This window comes from Phalacrocorax carbo, chromosome 4, assembly GCF_963921805.1.
Source record: "Phalacrocorax carbo chromosome 4, bPhaCar2.1, whole genome shotgun sequence".
Classification (NCBI taxonomy): domain Eukaryota; kingdom Metazoa; phylum Chordata; class Aves; order Suliformes; family Phalacrocoracidae; genus Phalacrocorax; species Phalacrocorax carbo.
Genome location: NC_087516.1, coordinates 57014178 through 57036842, shown reverse-complemented (window position 1 = coordinate 57036842; position 22665 = coordinate 57014178). Strand labels below are relative to the sequence as shown.

The following is a 22665-nucleotide window of genomic DNA, read 5'->3' as shown; positions in this document are numbered from 1 at the left end:
TACAGGAGAGAACTACAGGAGAGAGCTTTTTCCTGTTCTTTCAATCTAATCTTCAAAAAAAAAAAAAACCCAACCCAACACTGGTTTGCTCTTTTTAGATAATTTAACAGTTTATGCCACTGCTTTAGAAAGAACTGTTTAAGTGACCACACTAGCTGCTGGTGGCATAAACTACAACTTTCTGGGCGTTGCAAAAACAAGCAAATGAAGAAAATAGCTTCTTCAGGGTAAGGTGGTCACTTTATGTGTGTTCCTCCTAATAACAAATTTTCTTGACCCTGTTTTCATAGCAAATCTCTCATACTGTGGCAAAGTCTGTAGAGGAGGGAGCACACAGGGAAATGGCCAGTAGCAGCTGAGAAGTGCCGCACTGGGGCAAACAACTGTTTTTATCATAGTCTGCTAAAGGGCAGATGCCTCAGAGGAAGGTATAAACACTCAGTAATGCTTTCAGCCATCCTCCAGCTTACAGTCAAAATCATGAAACTTAAAACCCCCTACAGATCCCTAAGGAGCAGGAGCCTAGACGTCCTAATTCACAGAAATGCCTGCTACTTAGACAAGAACCTGCACCAGCAACAGGTTGTGACAGCAAGGTCCTTAGATTGAGCACACCCAGTCATATTTGTTTCCTTTCAGCAATTTGAAATATGTTGGCTATTACTTCTTCAAATACTTTCTTTCCTCAAACCGTGCTAGACAGCTGAAGGTAAGCTCCCGAAAGCCCTTCCCTGCCTTTAACACATGGTATCTAGCTCACCCTCCAACATTATTTTCACTGTGCTCTACTTCCTGCTCCCTCATTTTGTGCTGCCCGTTTTGAGGCCCTGACCCAGCACAGGCTATTGTATTTGGAGTGAGAATACGTGAGAACCCTCACAATTTGCAAACTTCATCTGAAAATTTCACTGGAACAAGAGGAGGAGAATTCAGATCTTCCCATGGCAAAACCACACACCTCTGGCACTGTAGTTCAGGAGAATTCTTTTCTAGTGTTTTGTGTTCTCTGAAACATGCTTCTGTCTCCATCCACTACAGCTTAACAAAACGGTACATGCTAAGATTAAGTATTGCATTGCATCTGGTTTCCCCACTTCTCTTTACTGCCACATTGAGCAAGTGCCTACACTAAACCGCTTATGATATTGTCCAGATCTTCTTCTGTGGGAGAGAACTCCCGGCATTACACATGGAATAGCAGCAGCGTGCCCGTAACATAGACACAGTCTTTGTCCAAGAAATTCACAGTCTAGTGGATCACCAGACCCTCACAAAAATGCATAATTACTTATTTGAAGGTTCCCCCAGTACACATTTCCTCCTCCTTGAAGACACCAACTTCTCTGTTTTCACGCACCAGCCTTTTTTCTGAAGTTCTTCTGGGGTTTCTCGTATTGGTAACCCAAGGGCAATGTCTCAAAAGGCAGAAACAATTGTGAGCACAAACACCGAATGAGGAACAGCAGTTCCCGGAGTTACAGTGAACATCAAGCTGAACAGCTGATGTCAATCCTTTTGAGAAAAAAGGCAATTTTTTGCACAGCCTGTAGTCCTGTTTGTGTGGCTTCGTCAGGCATTAAGTTACCTTCTCAGCCTTGGCAAGGCCTCATCTGGAATGCTGTATCTGTCCAAAAAGAAAAACGTTGATCAAAATAAGAAGACTTGGAAGAATGCAGAATCTCCACTAGCAGAGGCCTTCTAGAGCAGATTATCCAAGTATTTGTCAAAAGTGATAGTTATGATCTATCTGGCTTGGGAGAAGATGGATTAAATTGTCTCTTCCATGGCTGTTTCACAAAACCTTTAGGAACAACCTAACTCTCTTTCTCACTTCTGTGCACTGGTTAAGGGAAACTCCATTTAGTATATCCTGGTGAGAATTTTCCTGGACGAGGGTGCAAGCAAATTTGCACAGGCCCGTAAGGGCCTCATGAAGGGAAGACGCTGACCGCTCTTCCCCCTAAAATTAAACAAACCCCCATTTTCCACATCAAAACTTTATGTCAGAGCACAACATTATTTTATGTGGAATTTCATGATATTTGCCATGCTTGAGACACCCATTCTCTCCACACTCATGGACCTACGGCGAGGAAAAATAATTAGGGGAAAAAAAAAGTGCCAGGATAGTAGAACATGAGTAGAAGAGAAGGCCTGATTTTGCTGCTTCCAGTGTTTCGCTATTGAATTCATAAATCAGGGTTTCTGCTGTTTGCCCGTTACATAATAAAGGCTGTTTTCTTTTGCTGATATATAATTTGGCTTCTAGAAATGAGGGTTTCATCATATTTTGAAGCTTTGGATGTTGGCCCTGGCCAAAGGCAGGCCGATGGGCAAAGGACACTAGTGTTTCTTGTAGTACTGAAAGACGTGGGAGGAAGCATCAGCACCTCACTGGTTTAATCCTGTAAACATAAAGAAGAGCCACTGCTGGCATGGCTCAGCCAACTTTTATTTGTTTTAAACCTACTCTATCACGTGGTATTTTCTTGCTTTCCTGAGAACATCTCTGAGCATTTTTCCCCATACATTGCCCAGTACTGTAAAAATTTAAAATACGTCTTGTTCCTTTCATTGTTTTTGTTCTCTTTTGCCACACATTGTAGTTCTTGTGACTCTTGAATTAACAGGACTTGTTTTGTTTTTAGAGAAGAGTGACGGGAAGCATTTTCTGCCTGTGGTTTGTGCTGAGCAGATATTCTACAGGCCTGCTGCATGTTTCTACCTTGCCTCTGAGTGCTGTGGGGAGTTGTTAATGTAACTTAATGTATTGTCCAGCAGGTGTTCTGTATGTTTTCTTCTGTGTGCGCAAAAAGAATAAGCAGTTGGTCTGTTAAGGAACCGTGTTCTGCTGAGAAAGCAATGAGTAAGAGAGAGAGAGGAACAATGTGGTCCCTGTCTGTCTACCTCCCAGGCCAGGGAGTCCTCCCGCTGCCTGATTCAGTGCTGAAAATTTTGGTAGTGCAATTCAGATCCCATCCAAGATTCCCAGCTCCAAGAGACAGCAATGAAAAATCACTCAGGTAAATACCACAGGCGCTGTTCCACCTCTTCTCCATCTCCCCCACTTTTTTGGTAGATTGGCTTTTGTACGGGGTGGGGGGAGAAGGGGATTGGCAGAAAATTATAAACTGGTGAGTGATCTCTCGTGTTCTCTCATACACACACACACACACGTGGCAGAGAAAGCTACAGCTGGGGATAGTTGTTTATTGTGCCAAAGGATTCCTTTCCCCAAACCATGCACTGCATGATTATTGATGAGCATATGTTCTAAGTTTAGGAAAAATCAAAAGTCCCAAGTCTGTTCTCTGGTAGTTGGGTAGAACTCTTTAGTAAGAATTGCACCCATGCATCTGAAGACATAATTAAACTTTAGGCGTGCCTTTCGCTGAACTTGTTAAACAAGATTTCCATTACTTTTTTACCTAGAGGACAAACCCATGACAGAGTCTGTATTTATTTTGAGATACTCATCTAAACTGACACAATGGCGGTATTCACCCTGTAGCATACAATGGTAATCTTACACTACTCGCTTCTATCCTGCCCCCAACTAAAAGCATTGAATAAAATAATCTTCATAATAAGTAGCACTTCTTTCCTTATATTCTCTTCACTGTGCAACTAAAAGAAGCTCTTCGTATAATATAAGAAAATATCATACATGGTAACAATAAGAAGATTCTCTGAGTCAAAGATGCACCAGACACTTCATTTGTGTATCTGTATAGATCTTACACTGGTTAAGTTAAATGTACGGGTAAAGCCCACAGACATCATAAATACTAATAAACTAGTCCTTGTAAACCTCAGTACTTTCTGATTCAGAACATTTTAAAAAGCACTTCAGGGCTTCTAGAAAAAGACTGCAGAAGATGTACAGTGATGTACCCAGGAAAAAAAAGCTATATACATTTAGGGGCTCTAGTTCTCCTTTCTCTTAGTCTGCTCATACTTTTACAGTTTCACAGTAAGGTGAATTTGCTTTCCTCAGGGAGGAGAAATACCACAAAGAACTCTTAAAATAGGAACGCAGCACTGACCTATTTTCAGTACTTCCATTCTTATTTCTAGGTCTACTATATACAGTGTAATGAACATTGTAATGAACATTCAGCAGCGAAAAGACATCAATAACTGACGCAAGCACATTTGCTCACATTCCAAATGCAACATTAAGAATCAGCTAGGAGACTGGACAAAATCAGTGATAGGTCAGGGGCTGACCTGCAAAGCATTTTACCTGCTCAAGTTAGAGCCATCTGACCACATGAAATGAGTTAGTGACAAGGCCAGAGCAGACACGTGTCGGCCTTATTTTGTTTACATAGTAAAAAAACTCTGCAGCAGCTTTGACAACTCTAATGCAGAGCTGCCATGGGTATGGATGGAAAAGATGAAGACTAAGGACTAGCTTTATACTTATAAAAGTTTTATTCGGTAATGAGATTGAATCACGTCATTGGAGGAGAGGCATAGAGAAGCTCATAGTGTATCTCTCCTAAGGGCTTTGTCATTATATTTACAAACACTGAGATGTGTAGTAGTAACTAACATAAAATAGAACTACCATCTTTCTACCATCTCGTCTGTTTCTGAAAGGTCGGTCTTTCTGTTTCTCTCTGTTGGGGAGGGGAGGGGGGATGAAATCCTTTACTATTTAGTAGGCTTTTGCAAATCTGGGATTAAATTCTTTGATTCCAAAAGTAAAAACTGGAAGTGATTTATTAACAAGCATGGGTTATTTTTGCTAGTTTAGCAGCTTTTTCAAGAAAGCTCTGTTTATCTTTGGCAACCAGTCACAGTTATATCGCCTGTCTTCCTCCACATACATGTATTTCTGAGAAAACTTCAAGAACGCTAAAATCTGTCAAAAACTAACCTTGCCTGACCACGTACTTCCATTTTACAATAAACTGCTAAGTTCTAGGAAGGAAACTGCTTTAGAGTAATTTGGCATGCAATACAAACTTCTTTGAAGAACTTCAAGGGTAAGGAAGGGATGCTTTTTTTTAAAAAAAAAAATCAGACATCTACTGTGTCCAAAGGTGATTTTCAAAATATGTAGTTCAAGATGGAATGTGGACATTTGACAGTTGAGCGTACAATGCCTGGTTTGCTAAAGGGGCATTTCAGCCGTGCATTTTTTTTCTTAAGGCCCATGTCAAAAAAGCACATCAGCCATACAGTGGTATTCGTATTTCGTAGATGGAGGTATGTCAACTGAAACTACTACGGTATCTTTTTCCTAAATGGACTGTCACAACCTGACTACAAAGCATTCATTAGTGCCCGAGTGCAAGTGTTAATAAAGGAATAAAAAAGGAACTGTCAATCAGGAACCACACGATCACAGAGCGTTCTTTTATTCTAGCCAAAGTAAGCCAGCTTTGCAGTTCCTTCCCGCTTTGAAAATTTATGTACTTTCTGAGTCAGTTCAGCGCAGAAACAGACCTACGGTGCGAAGAACACAGTCGCCTCTATCCCTGAGTTGCTGAATCACTTACCCGCCGCTCCTGCTAGTTAATGGTAGCTATTTTTAGTTTATGGTGGAAAACCCTCTCATGGTGGCAATGGTATTTCAAACAGTTTGGGAGCAAAATCATCTGCCTCGAACGTCTGATGTGCTCTCAGAGCCTGCGTCGGGTACGAGCGCCTCGCTACTCACTCCCAGCGCTGGAGATCTAGGTCACCCTCGTGCGCAGGGGATGCGGCATTCGCTGGCTCTTTCATAACTGCCAGTAAGAGTTCTGGGGTCATGTTTGTAAACACTGCTGCCATGTGCGCGTAAGCACGTGGTGAGACACCAGCATGACCTGGAGTGCCGAGCAGAGAGGTAAACCCTGGTGCCAGTGTCGATGTCGCTAAGCCAACCAGCACCAACTCTCTTGCTGGCGCACACCCCTCACAACCCTGTGAAACGCCGTGGCGGATTATTTGAAGGGCAAATGGGAACCTTTCTCCTGTGTGCGGCACACGTGGATGCCCGCTAATGTTGGTGGTGTCCAGGCAGGTTCATTCTCTCAGCTGTAAGCAAATGGCAGCGCTGAATTTTTCTCAGGAAAAATAAAACTCCTTTCTGCCCTAAATCTCTGAAATTGCAGCCAGCGTGGTCCCACAACACAATACAAAACTGGCTTTTAGGGAAAAGAATTGTATAAGGGCACGTTGCCAAAGTTTCCAAAACGACTTCAAAGACAGATAACCGAGACTTCGGGTCTGTAATAGCTTTTTGCTGGCTTTGCACTGATGAAATTAAGACCACGTTTCAGGCATTTGAGGAAGTAACTCCTAAATTATTTCTGTTTATCAGTAGAGGTTGCGTGAAGCTAGATATGGCCCGTACAAACAAGAGTCACAAGTCTTTCATTTCCTCTTAACAAGAAATTAGCAGATACAGCCACCCAAAGCCCGTGTAAAGTTTCATCTCAACCTGGCCATGCACTTTACATGCATCAAGAAAAAAAAAAACATGGGAGGGGGGAAAAAAGAGTCTGTGGTCGCCGTCCCTCCCTCCTGTACCCACTCCGTTTCAAATGCAGCTGCAAGTCTCATTTGCTTTGACCTTTGCCGGGGGAGCTGAGAATAGGACAAAGAGTTAAAGTGTTACCAGTCCCTGCTGAGTCTGCACTTCTCAGCCACGCAAGGCAGAGAGGCGGCTGGAAGAGGGTGTGCACGCAGCAGAGGGTAAGCGGGAGGAGGCGCCAGGAGGGAGAGTACAACAAAAGCAGAAAAACAAACAGTGCACACCCCGAAACAAAACAGGGGAACAAGTACAAAAAATGCTTGTCTTTGAAGAACATGAACTTTTCTGTTTCCCTCCGTGTAATTATATCTTGTTATCTGAACTCAAGGTACCTATGAGATATCTGAGTCCTTAAACTCTGAACTCAGGAGGAGAGCAGCAAAAAGTCAGTCAATACAGTTTTAGCTGAGCAGCTGGAAAGAAGCGCGCTTTGTCTTTTTGTGCCTCAGCTATGGGAGGCCATTTAATGTAGCAACACCAGCTGTTCAAACCTCTTTCTTGCTGTATGCCAATGGTCTGCTAAAACAAAGCAAAACCAAGGCGGTCTTCTCCAAGTGATAATGCAACCGTGGTTTCAAATGCTAGCTGCTCCAAGCTACTTACGTCTCGTTGCAACCCATCTCTTAAACCTGGACAAAAAGCGGTCCCTGGTTTGTTAGTGGGAAACAAGGAGAACGTGCCCATTCATTTCCACAGGCTTTCTGAAATCCTGCCCTCCTGTAAACGTTACCCAATTCCCTAATAGCGTCTCTGGAAAGCAGAAAAGTACCTTCCTCGCTGTTGCATGTATGTCTAGCTAGCGCTCTCCAGCACTACTACTCTATCGAGCAATAAAGTTTCTATTTTTGACTCACCGTGGACGACCTTGCTCTAAACCCCTGGCCTGAATATTGCTTAAATGTAAAATGAGCAAACCCAAACGAGTTAGCAGACTCCGCCAGCCCATCACAGCCCTGCCTTTGGCCACGACTGCAACCAGCAGCCGCGGACGTGGGTGAAAAACAGGGGCTCTCGCAAGCTGCGCAAAGAGAGCTCAGCCCTGCAGCGTGGCACCCTCTCGCCTCTTACGTGGTGCTTCGGGGACGCCTGGGAGGGTGTTTGTAAACAGCGCGGCCACGTGCACGCAAGCCACGTGGGGGCTTGGCCGGCTGAACCTCCAAACTGCCGTGGGGAGAGGAGCAACTGGGGGAAGCAGGTCCGAATGTTCCCGCTCCATCATTTTCCGAAGTATTTTGCAGCGCTATCGGATCTCTAATCATGGCAGGGAAAAATCCATCTGTCCTTCACGGTCAACTGCCTCTGTCAGCATCCAGAGATGCTGCATGAGCTAAATTACCCATCGGATTTTATTTCCAAATGCATTTCATCATGGATTGTATCACGAGTCTGTGAATGCGCTGAAGTTACTTAGGGCAGGCTCTCGGTTAAATGCTTTACATACAAAACCAGGCAGGCTGAGCTACAGCTACCCACAGCACAGGAACTCCAAAAGACTGGAGAGAGACAACATTAAAATTTACCGTCTCTGATTCAGGTCTAGGAAGTAACAGGTGACTGTTGCACAGATAGCTGTAAATGCTGCTAAGGTTGTGTCACCTGCATGGGTTTGTGCACCCCGTCTCCAGCAGAGAGATTTCTGACAACAAATTAAAGCTGGTTTTGGTTTTTTTTTCCCTCTTTGAGCTCCGCTACCAAGTATGACGTCAGTGTGAAGGTTCGTGAACCCTGACAAACCTTTAATTGATAAAACAGATCAAAACGGGAGTCGTGTGGTTGGCTGGAGCTGATGTACGGGAACAGTTTGGAGACTGTGGGAAATCTTGCCTGAATGAATAGGAGGATCAAGGGTATTAAAGGTTAATGGGAGTTACTGGAGTATCTACTTACTGAAATGACATTACACAACTCGGTTTCACACACTCCGATTAACTGACACAACATACTATTTTTAATTATAATTAGCTCATTCTGAGATTTTGCTTATTCCTTTGGAGGTGCATGGAGACATCTGCAGTGCCAGTAAAACTGAGATAACATCCTTTCCTGCACCCTTTCTCGCTTGGAGTGGAGGGTTTCAACAGTGCTGCAGTCATAGCAGTGTGCAAAAAGCCGTCCTCTTCACTGAGGAGATAAACAATGGTATTTAATTTGCTGGGTTGTTCTGGATGAGCACTGCTGGTTTAAAGGTCCGAAGACTTGTGCAGCAAAAAAAAAGAATGTGTTGTCAATCAGTAGAAAATGCTACTGAAAACCAACTTCTGAAAAAAAGTGAAAAGCTTCTTGTTTCTGAGTCTGGTTTCTGTTTCTTAAAATTGATACTTCTGTTATCTTAGTAAGCAGAGAAAACTATCTGTAAACCTCTGAATGAGCAGGAAGGAGGGTATCATGGGTAAAGCACTGGGGCTCAGGAGATATGGGTTTAGTTCCCAGCTATACCGCAGCTTTCCTGTATGTCTTTTAGGGTTCAAAAAAAAAAATAAGGCACTGACATGAATGGCTCCAGCATGGTTTGTACCATGTTGCGTGATCTGTGTGTGCTTTGGCTCGCAATTGTCGCTTATTAATTTTGTACCCTTTCTCTTACTCTTTGCATGTTCTGCCTGCTCATTAATATCAGCACCCTAGAGAAAAGGCTGCAGCAATGCTGGTTAGGAACTCCTTTTAAAACACGCGCGCGCACACATACACACACACAGCAGGTAGCAATAGCAGCTTTACTTTATTTACTGCAAATATTTAGTTTTTTGGAAGGGAGCTGCCTGCCTCTGCTCTGTGTTATAAACAAGAGTTACTAACACTCTAGCCCCTTGTGTGCTGTCATACCCCTTTTCTCTGTCTCCTTTACTGAATTAAATAGCAAAACGGAACAGAAATGGATTATGTTCGTACAGCCCTAAGCACAGTGGGATTCTGTTTTGCGGCTGGGATATGAGATGCCTCCTAATGTGCAATAATTAATTTCACTCTATCCACTCTCCTTATATTTAGAAGCATCAGAGTTGCCATCCTGAATTAGACACATGCTCCAGCTTGTCCAACAAAATATCTCCAACCAGCTAGCAGAAGTTGTTTCAAGAAAAAGCAGTTAATTCAGTAGGTAGTTACAGACTCACTCTTCCAGAGACAAAGCTTCTTTCCAATCTATCAGACAGAGTTTATATTTTATAGCAAAAAACCCGTTAACTTGCAACTGCTTTGAAAAGTTTTTTTTAAAAGTAAAAATTAGTTTTCAGCTTCTATACCTATCTCTGAGTCTTTCCATCCATCTCTTCTCCCTCCCCACCTCAAAAAAAGAAAAAATACTCCCCAAACTCCTTTTTTTTCAGTGCTACAAAGTAGGTGCCTCGCTCCTGCAAGTGTCTCTACGTGGGCAGACTGTTACAGCTCTGTGAGCCCAAGGAAAATGAACAGGGCTTGGTGAAAATGGCAAGGGCTGCCATCAGTTTGCAGGATCACAAGTCAGCTGACAGCATTGGGGGGAAAAAAAGTCACCTACACCCAACTTATTGTCAACTGCACAACATAGGCACAGTGGAAAAATACACAGAAAACTCTGTTTTCCTACCCGGTCTCTCACTTCTCAGGTAATATACATACTAACAGAGAGAAAGGAAATGGATCAGCACAATACTTATTTTTCATTTATACTGTTGCCAGTTTAGTTAATACTTCAGACCTTTTTGGGCAGACAAACTTGAAATCAAACAGACAAGCAAGCAAAGGAGTGCAGTGGGAACAAAAAGTTGATCATTCGAAAAGAAAATATATTAAGGTCTGTAATACATACACACACATGCAGCATGCACCCCACCTCTAAATCCCAGGGAGATGCAAGTTCAATGTATTTTCTAGCTTTCATATGTTCTCCTTCCGGGATAAACTGCATTCCTTTTCTTTAAACTTCATGGAAATATCTCACTTCTGTGAACTTCAGTAACTTTGGGGGAAGGGAAGCAACTCCTGCTTTACTGCAACAATTAATTTTCCTCATTTTACTATGAGCAGGACAGTAATGCTACTTGCACACAAGGGAAATAGGCAATCATTCTTTACTCCTTTTTGCTTACATAAGAGCTGAAAGAGTTTTGTGTCCTTTGGCAAGTATAAAAATTGTATAACTTCAAAGTATGTGACTTCAAACACAAGTGAAATAGCACTGAAAGTACAAACAGATTAAACAAAGATGAAAAAAAAAGTATCAGGGGCATGAAAAGGGGGGGTGAGTGCTGCATGAACAGTTGCTGTCTCTCATGCTAAGGGACAAGTATGGAAAGTTATTAAAGGACACTGAAGTTGAGGGCAAAACTCTCCTGTCAGCATCAGGCCTGGGGTTAATGTCTACCCTTTGATCTCTCTAACAGCACTAGAAGTGGCCAGAGAAGAAACTAATAGTCAGTGCAAACTCAGAAATGACTTTGTCACATATTGTCTCATATATTTTTTATTCTTGCTTGCTACCTTCTGCTACCCAGCTGTTGCAAGGGTAATGGCAACTGTGGGTCAAAAAGCAGTCAGAAAATAAAACAAAAGGAGGTGAAGAGCTCAGTGAAACAGAAGCAAGGTCTGGACGTCACCCAAATAATTGTCTCTCACAAATGAGAAGACAGGTGAGAGAGAAACCACTGAAGTGTAATAACAAAAATACCATGATTGTAATTGACATTAACATAAAATGGAAGCAACCAATGTGGACATACAACTAATAGCAGAAGTCATGTGTATAACAAGATCTGTGGACTGGCCGTCATACTCTGTTGTGTGATGGTGAATACCATGACTCATCTAGACAAATTCAGAATATGGAAGAGGCACTTGTACCAACTGCTTCCTCCCTAGAAGAAAAAAACCAGTTCTTGGGATTCCTTTGCAAGCAATTCAAAGCAAGCGATGCTTTGTATACCGTCCCCAGTGCTTGCTGCAAAACTGCATGGGAAAGTCTGAAAAATGTGCACGGGACTGGAAAATAATGCTTCTGGATGAGGAGCAGAACCCCTGCTAATAAGGTGCCACGGTGTAAGCATGGCGCAGGCTTCAAGTGTCTCCGGAGACCAGAACCTGTCTGACAGCTTTGGTTTAGGTCCACAGGGGAGGGCATGAAACACATCGTCAGTTGGGAGCTTCTGACCAACTACGATGTATTTTTCATCTGTGCTTCCTGAAACCATCTTGGCAAGACAATCCCAATAATTACCACTGCTTCTCCACACCCCCCCCCCCCTTTTTATTTAAAAAAAAAAACCAACAGATTGGTGGCATTTTTCATTTGGTTGAGTAAATGCTGAAATCTCCACCAAGCTTCTTATGTCTAATGGAGATCCAAAACTTGCCTTGCAGTGGTATTAGCTTTCGTAACAGCAACGCCTCTTTGTGTCAACATGTTTCATTAAGTAATAAAGACTTTCAGCTTTTTGATTTTACTTATAAAGTTAGTAGGATTCATGATTACTTTTTTGTTCTTTAAAAAGGGAATTGTTCTAGTATTCTAACAGGCAGTGAGTCATGCCTAATTAAGGAAAAAATATATAACCATTTACAGCGAGATTCTTGCATTGCAAAGAGCTGTTTTGTCATGAAAGCTTTTGGGAACGGAATTCCTTATAAATTTTTAAGAGGGGAGGGGACAGGGAAATAATTTGAAGCCTTTGCAACAATTCCCTTAACCCCTGTCTCATAGTTAGGGTTCATCTGTTCCAGGCAAATGCACCGACGTAGCCCAGATTGCGCTTGAGCAGGGAGAAAAGGGGAAAAAACCAGCAGTGTCTGACAAAGGAACCAATGATCCAGAATGCAACACAGATGCAGAAACCTCAGCCAAAACTCAAACTACGATATGTTTTCTTAAACTCTGCGTTTTTTATTTCTTTCCCCCTCCTCTGCCGCCTGTGAGGACCAGGGACATTCCTAGAACTCTGTCCTCAGTGGCTGCGTCAAGGCAGCTGCCGAGGATGCTGGGACGCTGTTTGTAAACACTCTAACCACGTGTGTGCAACCACATGGAGAGTCATCATCCTGACCTAAACATCTACCCACTTGGTAAGCTGGGGTATTACTGCAATGGAGCCAAATCCTTTTCCAACACGACGTGACTTAAAAGCAGCTCACACCAGGATGTTGGGAGACAAAGCTTGGACTGTATATGCACTATTAGAAAGGAGATTAAGCAGAGAAGTTGTTTAAATTTTAGTCATTTAAATGTAAGTTTAAGGACAGGGTAGCTCATGTAGAGTAGAGAATGCAGAATTCATTATCCTCTTTACTCGTCTGTGAAAAATTCAGCCTAAACCCAGTAACTTCTCCTTCCCCGTGCATACACCTGGTGAAACCAATATTCATATGCTGGGAACCCACGTGGAATGTATTTGAGGTTAGAGGTAACGCTGTAGAACATGTGAAGATATTTCATGTTGTCTAAATTGCACCATAGTAATTAACCAGAGAGTTCTGAGGCTACTGCCCTGTACCCATGGAAGACACTTCCAAGGGGTACTTGGTTATTTAGCTATTCCTGGTTATCTTTAGCTATCTAACTACTCACCTGCTCACTCCTTTGAAACTATCTTGAAAGATATTCCGCACCTGATTAGTATTAAAATACTGAATTTGCCTTTCTTGCTGAACTTAAGCGTAGAACAAGCCTACTCCTTTGCACACTGCAGTAAAAATGCTGACTTAGTTTTCATTTTTTTTTTAAGAGGAAAAGAGCCACACACACAACAAGAATTAGGTCAAACTGAAGCCTCAGTACTGCAAGCCTTTATTTATTTGTAGGAATGATCCTACTGGGGTTTCTTGCCATATATATGCTACAAGGCAACAACGCTCCAACTTGGAATCCACACCTCCACAGAAGGTTTTTGAAGGACAGCCTCAATTTTGTTCAGGTTGCTAAGATGATTCAGCTTTCTGGAAGGTGTTTGACAAAGATGAACAAGCCTGCTTGAAAAGACAGACAGGAATCTAAATCTTTACAGCTTTTAATTGTTAAAGGGGTTTTCAAAGAAGAGCAGCTTTATTTAAAAGGTCCCCAGATTTAAAATCTTTACACTGAACAACTGGTAAAACACTCCTTCTGATCCTCTTACAAGACAGGGCTTTTCTTTTTTTTTTTTTTTTCCTTCATTTCAAAACAGTACAAGATATGTGGGTGAAATTAGTTAGCTGTTCTTCCTATTTCTCAAACCTTGTACTTCCCTACCTTCCTTCTGTTACTCCCTGCTACGTAATGCGAGGTACATTCCCAATATTTTAATTCAAACAACCTTTTTGGGTCAGTCGTCAGCTGTCTGTAGGATTAGTCCAGTTGATGCTGGAGGTTCAGAATGCTATTCCTTAACCCCACCACCTCTGTCTCCACCCACTGAGCAATTCCTTGGGGAAATGGGTGAGGTTTGGTTGGGGTTTTTTTGTTTGTGTGTGTGTTTTGTTCTTTTAAAGAGACTTGTCTCCCCTAAGGGAAGGCAGAAGTGACTTCTTTTCAATAGGCGACTGAGAAGGTGATTACTCATGGTATTTTCCATTTGTAACGTTTTATTATCTAGGATATTGGGACGAGGTATGCAAATCGAACATGCAAGTAGTCACGATCTGAAAGTGTAACAACGGGAACTATGGCAACTTGTTACTAGTTACTTGTTCAGTGTTCAAAAGGATGTTTTTCCTGCAGAATATCATTAAATGAGTAAGAAGGTATTCAATGCCTTATGGAGTATGGGATCAGAATAATGCTACAAGTGTGATTGATTCATATAATTCCCTTTTTGGCTTTCAGCCATGATGCAGTCATATGCTTTATCTCTGTTCAGACTACAGCTTCTTTTTTTTTTTCTAATAATGAATCATAGTACATCCCACTCCATTTCAGAACCAACACATTGCCTTTCAAAATGATGTCACAACACTTACTGCTGCTGGCTGACTGCCTTAACAGCAATCAGAGAGCTGGACTAAATAAATACTGTATATTATTTGGCAAAATCATTTGTGGTTGTGTTCTCCAGCACAGTTTCCAAGATAACCACCAACTCTACTTGAAACTTGGCAACTTTGTTCCACCACTTTCAGGCTCCAATTGTGAAGCTGGCTTACAGATGCTGCTACCATGCTTAGAGCTACTGTGTGACAGTCGAGTGAGAGAGGTTGAAGGGTCACTCACTGTGACAAGCCAAATTTGACACCTCATCTGAAATTCTACTTTGAAAAACGGGCAGTTTTAAAGAAGAACCTTATCTGGCTCCTGTGGAAACCCAGGACACATCTTCCACTCAGAACAAAACAGAGCAAGGGAATTAAAGTCAGTACTTTGGCACGCTCTGAGAAAACCACTCTACTGCCCATGCAAGTAACTTAAGAGGTGAAGCACTCCCTGTAAATCCAAACAGGATCGGTAACTTTAGTCCAACCCAAACTTTGTGTTTTTCAACACCTGAGCAGCAGATTTGTTCCAAAACATGGTGAGACTTTCTTGTTTGGTTTTGGTTTTTTTCCTCCTCTCTCTCATTAGGGCTGTCTGGCTGTCACTAGTATTTAAAGGAACCATATGGGAGAGAGAGTCCCAGCAGCATCTGAAGTGCTCAGGGCAAGAGGGAACAGTCCTTTCCAACTCCAGCAGCAGAAATCCCCATTCCAGCAGCAACTAGGGGGTCTCCCAATTCCACACACAGAAACCAAAACATTTACAACCTCCTAGTTCTGTTACCCAACGCGGCACCGATGCCAACAAGAGACCTTGGAAATCTGTCCGTCATAACTACTCCTCGACGGGCACACGTTTCTTGTTCTTTAAACAATGTTGACATGCCAAAGTCTAGGACCATGCGCACTATATCAAAACAATACCAGTATTCCTGGCTAAAAGCCAGGAATCAGCACAATGCCAAAGTCCTCGTTAAAAGCCTTACTACAAACAGCGATAGTTCGGCAAATTCGGAAACCTCAGTGTCTCCCATTCAACCTTTTCTTCTTTTGAAGATTTGTTAATAATTAACTCTGAAATGGGCAATGCAAAACCACTTTCTGAGGTTCCCTGGATGCATTCGCAAAGTTTTTTGATGTTGCTTCCCAAAATTAAACAACTATTTCCACTGAAGTAGGACTTTTGAGTTCTTCATTTCATGTAAACAGCAGTTCAGCCCCACAACTTATTTTTCACATCTTTCCCCTCCCTTTTTTTTTTCTTCCTCCTCCCTACACCCTGATTGCTAGATTTAAACGTTTTCTGACTTCACTGGCAGCATTCTCACTATGCTTGCTGTGACACTGAGGAAGAGAGACAAAATATTGCCCAACAGTGATTTATTTACATTGGTTCCAAATTGTTGTTTTTCTACAGGATAAAATCGAAGATGTGTACATTCTTTCAAAGTGTTAACAGCAGCAGATCTGGCAGACCAAAAGTTCTCAATTTGCTAGATTTACCAATGTTTTCAAGACACAATGGACTTAAATATAAAAGAATACAATTTGGGAGCAGGAAAAGAAATATACAAAACTGTCTTAATATAGATGTTGCAAAATAGTATCAGAGTTTATATCCAGTTTTGAGTTTTCTGAAAAAAAAAAAAATAATCAGATGTTTAGCAATTGAGAAGTGAAGTGTCAAAGGACAGCACCAACCAAAGTGCCATGTGTTTGAGAGAGGAAGAGCTGAAAGAAGTAGTGTTTCTGTACAACAGCCTATTAAAAACCTGTTACTGTTGTTAGTCATGGACCGGACCTTTAGCAATGATATACAAATGGTAATCCATACAGAAACTGCAGGCGCTTACCTTTATTTGGAGGGGTGCAAGAAATTAACTGTGAGGTGACCAAGAAAAGAAAAAAACCACCAAGAACGAAAGAAGTTTGGGGAAAATGAAACGGTAGCTGAGGGGCAGGCAGCCCTAAGGGCTCAAAGAAACATGCTCGTTTTCCGTGGCTACTGGTAAAAGGAACCAACGCGCTCATCACACACTACTTAAGCAACTTTGTCTAACTCCCAAAAGATAAGAGAAAGAATGAGTTATAATTTACGGTCAGCCTGCCATGCCGAGGGCGGCTCTTAAAAGGACACTGCATGTACCACAGTGTTGCTTTTGCCACCTTTTAATCAGTCAAATCCCCCCCCCCCCAACTCGAGTTTATACCTTGTCCATTAACATCTCCCTGTTGAATATCTTTGGCAACCACGTCCCGTTTTGCACTTTACAACCTCCAGAGAAAGTGCCGTAGTGGAATACACATGCAGCTACGCAAGTGAGTGTACATGTTATTACGCTCACCCCCTGCTGCAGTAAGTCAACCTGCCATTAACATGCAAATAGATGGCCTCATTAGCCGACAAACAACACCCAGTGACCTGCTTTCACTAGGGACAGTATCTCCTCATCTCTGAAACTCCTAAACTTCACATTCGAAAGACAAAAATAATATCTATATATCTATACACACACACACACAATTGTGCCGAACTGATATTCAGAGCGGCTGCTCACTGCTCAAAGCCTGCACATCTGCATGCCGCTCATCATGGAAAACAAATCTTGTGATGAGATCTTTGGTTGCAACATATCGATAGAAGCACGCTACACCACATCGCTTCTCCCTTCACCTCACTCTCTGGAAAGGAAAATCACTTAGCAGAACAGGGTCTGCTAAATTTCCAAAACTCAAACCGCGAGCCGAAAAGCCTCCTTTTAACTAAGGGCACGAAAAATGACTGCTGGTGTCGGGGGGTGGTGGTGGTGGTGTGATTTAACGCCAAAAACCGCCACGATGCGAACACGCAGTGCCGCGCGTCCGACTTAGGGACGCGGTAAGGTTGTTGCTCTTGTCTGTCATCTGGCGGGGAACAAGCCCGACCTCGCCGAAAGCATTATTTTAGGGGAACATGCACGAGAAAGTAATTTTTCCCCCCCCCCCCCTTCCCGTGGCCACATTGTGCAAGTGGCCCCGACGGCAGGATTTAGCAACGCGGACAAAACGCGCGTGTAGATTGCACAGAAAAAAGGAAGGCCTCGCAACAAGCCCCCCCCTCCCCCGCACACACACTTCTCCCTCGCCCCCCAGCACCGGGTTTCGTTTCCTCCCCCCACCCTCCCTCCCCTCTCCCCCTTTTCCCGGGGCTGCGCCCGCCTTTGTGTCCTCCCGGAGCCGGGGAGCGCACAAAGCCGGGCCCCGCCGCCGCCCCGGCCCCCCTCGGCGGGGCTCGGCGCGGGGGCGGCCCCGGGGAGCCGGGCTGGGAACGACGGTGCCCGCGGGGCGCCTCCCGCCGCCCTCCCTCCCCGTCCGTCCGTCCGTCTGTCCCGTTTCCCCCCTCCCCGCCTCACGCGCCGCCGCCGCCGCTCAGACAAAGGCGCGGGGAGGGGCGGCGAGGCAAAGTTGGGGGCCGGCCCCGCGGGGCAGGGGGGCGGCGGGGGCCCGCGGCGCCCCCCGCCGCGCTCTGTCAGTCAGCCATGTTGGGGGAGCCGCGGCGGCGCCCACCCCCCCGCCGACACCCAGCGGCGCGGCGCGACCCCCGACACCCCCGGGGGGCTGCGGGGAAGGCGGCCGGCGCGGGGGGCCCGCTCTGACCTCTGCCGCGTCCCTCAGCCTTGCCGACATCCAGCACGCACAGCCGGGCGCCGCGCTCCCCGCTCCTACAGGGCCGCCATCTTGCTTCCTTCTGCTCCTTGACGAAAGCGGCCGGGCCCCCGCATCAATATGCACGCGGCGCCCTGACGTCGGTGCCCGCCCCGCGCGCGCAGCACACCCACCCACTCCCCCCACACCCCCCCGGGCACCCCTTTTCCACGCGGCGCGGCGCCCCCGTGCAGCGGGTGCGGGGGCGCCCCCGTCCCTCCCCCTGTCCCCGACCGCGGCGCCGCGGGGCTTTTTTTTCCGCCTGCTGCCGCTTTTTGGCCTTTTAGGATTTTTTTTTTTTTTCTTCCTTTTCCCCTTCCTCCCTCCCTCCCTCCCCCCCCCGCACTTTTTTGGCTTTCGCGGGGTGCGGGTGCCGCCCGCCACCGGCAGCCCTCCCCCACCCGGGACACCCCGCGCACCCCTGGGGGGGCCGGCGGCTCTTTCCCACGGCCGCGGGAGCGCGGCTGCCGTCCCCGCGAGGCGGGCGGCTGTGGGGGCCGCGGCTTCGCCCTCGGGATGCGGCTGGGGGGGGGGGGGGGGGCTTGGGTGACCCGAAAGGCCGCTCGGTAGCAACGTAAAAGCAAAGCAAAAAAAAAAAAAAAAAAGAAAAAGGGGGGGGAAGGGTGGGGTGGAAACCAACGTCAAAATCTCCCCAGGTTTCCCCAAAAGTGACTCCCGTGGCCGCAGACACCCGGGCCCACGTGCTGCGCCGCGGCTGCGAGCGGGGCCGCTCGGCGTGGGGCCAGCGGGACACCCGGCCGGGCGAGCGCCCGCTTCCACGTGCCTGCAAACCCCGCGGCTGGGGTGCGCGGCTCCCCGCCCCTCCCAGCGAGCCGCTCCCCAAACTCCGGTTTTATTGCTCTCCGCAGGAGAAACGGCTTCGTGCCCGCCACAGCCGGAGCCGCGGAAGGAGGTCTGACCGCCGGGCTCAGCCCCGCCGCCCCGGGAGCGGGGCTCGGTGACCCCCCCCGCGGCCCGCCACCCCGCGCCCACGGGTGACAGGTTGCCGCTGCCGCCCCCGCCGCACGCCGGCCCATTCCCGCGCCGCTCCCCCCCGCCCCGCCGCCTCCTTCGCCGGAGGAGCTGGAGCCTTCCCAGCCGGGTGGCTGCGGGAAGCAGAAGTAAGAGTATGCAAAACCGCCTCGGTGGGAACCGGCGCTGGGGTTTCACACCGCCGAAACACGGCCCCGGGGTCCCGGGCGCCGGACCGACCCGCTGGCCTCCCCCCGCGGGGCCGTCCCCACCGCGCAAGCCAGAGCAGCCAGGCTGCTCTTCTCCGGCCTGCCCAGGAAGCGTTGGGGGGCGGGGGGGGGGGATTTTAGGAGAGCATTATCTTCCCCACCAGACCCTCTCCCACCTGTGGATGTGTCCTTCACCCCCGGGGGAGGCAGGAGGGGATCTGCAGGCGCTGTGCTCATCAGCCGTGCCCGGGAGAAGCCGAATCCCCAGCCACCCCCTGCCCGGGGGAAGGTAGGCTGGTGAGAAAGGGCTTTAGCAAGATGCCAAGTCTGGTGAGATCGATGCAGATCAGAGTGATTTCTAGGAAGTTCAGGTCGTCGCTGAGTAATTTGCTTTTCACATCATAGGTTGTTCTCTGGGTTTTGGTTTTGTTTTAATTTCTGTGAAACATTTCAGAAGCAGCCCAGAGATAAAAGGTTGCCCTTATAACTTGCTAATATAGCTCTGTGCTGATGGCAGTGTCACTCCCGTACCCATGCCGGGCAGCCCGCTCTACCCAGCCCTTGGAAAGGTGCTGGCCTGGCTAGCCATATCCCGTAGGAAAATATGTGGGTTTTTCTAGACAAAGATCTTTGTGTTTGCTTCAGCAGAGCTGACTTCAGCAGCATCTCATGCAGCCTAAACCTGTGCAAATAGGCTCGGTCCCTGTCTCTTTTTGGAAGAGTAAACGACGCAAAGAACGGTCTCGATTTTGCCAGATTTTTTGTGCTTTCACAGCACTCGCTTGACTTCCAGCAGGCTTTAATCAGTATTTCACACTCTTTTAAGTCTCCTTATTTATTAAAGCCTAGGGTTGCTTTTTCCCCTGGTGTTGCTCATCCAGCCGACATTGACCGTTTTGTTTCATTGACAGTGAGCACGCTCGACTTAGCGAGTGTGAAGTGTCGCCTCCTCGCCGAGCTGCTCTTACAGCACCTGCAGAGACACCTCTGTCCCCTGCACTGCCTTGTTCTCCCTAACCAGGGTACAGCATTCAGCCAGGCCTCTCGCTCTCAGTGCTTTTCTCCCGTATTTGCATTGTGCTGGGTGAGGTGACCCTCCTTTGCATGGCTCAGATCCCTCCCGTGCCTGTGCGCATTTCGCGGCTGGAAAAAGCAGGTGGCTGGTTTTGGCAGGACCCTGCTGCGCCAGCTCCCAGTTTCAGCAGGAGCACAGCCCTCTCTTCCCTTTGCAAGAGCAAGCAGCTGCAATCCTGACTAACTCAGTGGCTAAAATGAAAAGAAAGAGAAAAGCAAAAACAACCCCAAAGCCACAAGCAGGAGTTTTACGCTGAGCTGGGACTCTGTTTTCTAACTGTGCTCTTGTGCTGAAAATAAAAAAGACACAACTCATGCATATCTGACCTGCATGTATGAATGTGCGCGAAGCGTGCATTTTTGAAATGCTTCCTGTCATAGGTGTGGTTCACTTCTCTATTCCTTTCTTTCTCTCGCTCTCTTTTTTTTTTTTTTTTTTTTAACTTTACTGCCCTAATGACAGCCTGTTGTAATCACCAGGCTCAATAAACCCAGGAGCGGTCCTGCTGAACCAGCAGTGCTGTCTTCCCTCCCGGAGCACAAGACACATTCACAGGAGCCTCCCCTGCTCAGCTGGGTTGACCTACAAGCCTCCTAATTGACCCGGTGCCCTCCCGTAGTCCTGCCACATTTTGACAGACCGCAGGATCTTTTGGCTTCCAAATCAACAGCTTTCTGTTACGCATGCCTCTGTCAAATGCAGCCTGCTCTACAACGCGCGTTTCTTGGTGTGCGTTAGCAGCCGAATGAGAGGGACATGGATCTAACTTCTCCCTTCTGTCAGCTTCAATGTATTTGTTGAATGAAAAAAATGGACCCATTTAGCTTTGCCATACCTTTACCTATCAAATTAGGAGAAAAAAATGCCTGAACTTGACCATAGCGTGGAGTGACTTGAAGAACCCCACACCCTCTCACCCTGGAAGAGCTGGGGAGAAAAAAGCCTTTTGCCTCTTGAACATACTGTTCCCAGCCTGAAGTTGCATGCATTCTCCTAGAACAAGTATCTGCTGTAAAAAACAGATATGCAGCTTTCTTGGAAGTGCACTGAAGTGCACTCAGCTGAAGCGGTATTTTGGGGCTGTTTCTGGGGCTATCCCAGCCACACCATTTTTCTTCTAGAGGTCAGTCTTTGCATCTGTAAGCAATGAAAAGCCAAAAAAAAAAAAAAAAAAAAAAAGAAGACATCTCAACTTATTAAACACATGGAGTTGGGAATCCTACCAAAAAACCCCACTCCAGACTGTGTGTGTCCACTGCTATCCCTGTCAGGGATGGCTTTTACTCCTTTCGAGCTCTGATGGGAACAGAATAATCTGCTTCAGTCTCTCTGAGCAGAGAGTTAATAGCAATAAAGTCCAGGGGCCTGATCATCACGCGGTGCAACTGCAGGACGGGCACTTGGGGGAGTCACTGCAGGTCGTCCTTGAGTCACTGCAAGTTGTGCTTGAGCGGTGTTTCTTATTTCCCCGACAGGCACTGCAGCAAGGCAAACGTTTCATGGGCCAAACGTCAGGTAAAATCCTGTCACCTGGCAATTAGGGAATTTGTGTGTATGATGCGTAATTGCACACAATTACATCAACGGTTTAAAAGCGTGGGCCTTACCCATCTGCTAGAGGGAAAGCTTCCTCCCCATGAAAGATGTTGGGGCAGCCTGGGCATGAGCTGCAGCCAAAGTTTCCTCCCACCTCTAAAGCTGCAACAAGCAAACCTGACTGGCTGACTGAAGGAATGTAATGTACTTGGCCCCCCCAAACCCCCACATGAAATATTCAGAAAGGTGTACAGTGCAAATAATTTTGCACCCTTCACCTTGCATTAAAGAACAAAAGGGTTTATACTAACTACCTGCTTCATGTAGCTTGCTGGGCCAAATTCAACTCTTGACTTAAAATTTCTGTGCAAAAAACCAGTTCAGAACTATAATTAAATTGTTTCTACTAAGAGTGCAACTCATCATGTTGGTTTTTTCATGTTTTCTTCCCCCCATGATAAAGTGTCAACAGCTATGTGAGGTGAGGGGAAACAAATTTGCTAGCTAGCCCGCTTCACCTCCTCGAGCAAACCCCAGGAGTCTGGAGGACAGTCGGCTGCCACGTGATAGGCCTACAGAAAATCCCTCATGTCCTTTCTCCGCATAGATATTTGTCTCTGTCTTCCACAGGGGGACACTGATTTCACAGGGGCCCACGTCCAGATCACAGCAGCATCCACCAGAAGCCCTACAGGGACAAAGTGTTGAAAAGGCAACAGGACGGGTTCAGCGAACCATCATTCTGCTTT

At 46.1% G+C, this 22665-nt stretch overlaps 1 protein-coding gene across 1 annotated transcript in view; it reads right to left on the bottom strand.

The window, feature by feature from the left end:
* TET2 (tet methylcytosine dioxygenase 2) overlaps positions 1 to 18185 on the bottom strand; it is a 73919-nt gene extending 55734 nt beyond the window's left edge. The window contains 1 exon segment of the mRNA XM_064450819.1: positions 18077 to 18185. Within this exon segment, the coding sequence (XP_064306889.1) occupies positions 18077 to 18106 (30 nt within the window). The 5' untranslated portion in view covers positions 18107 to 18185.
* Positions 18186 to 22665: the final 4480 nt, after the last annotated feature.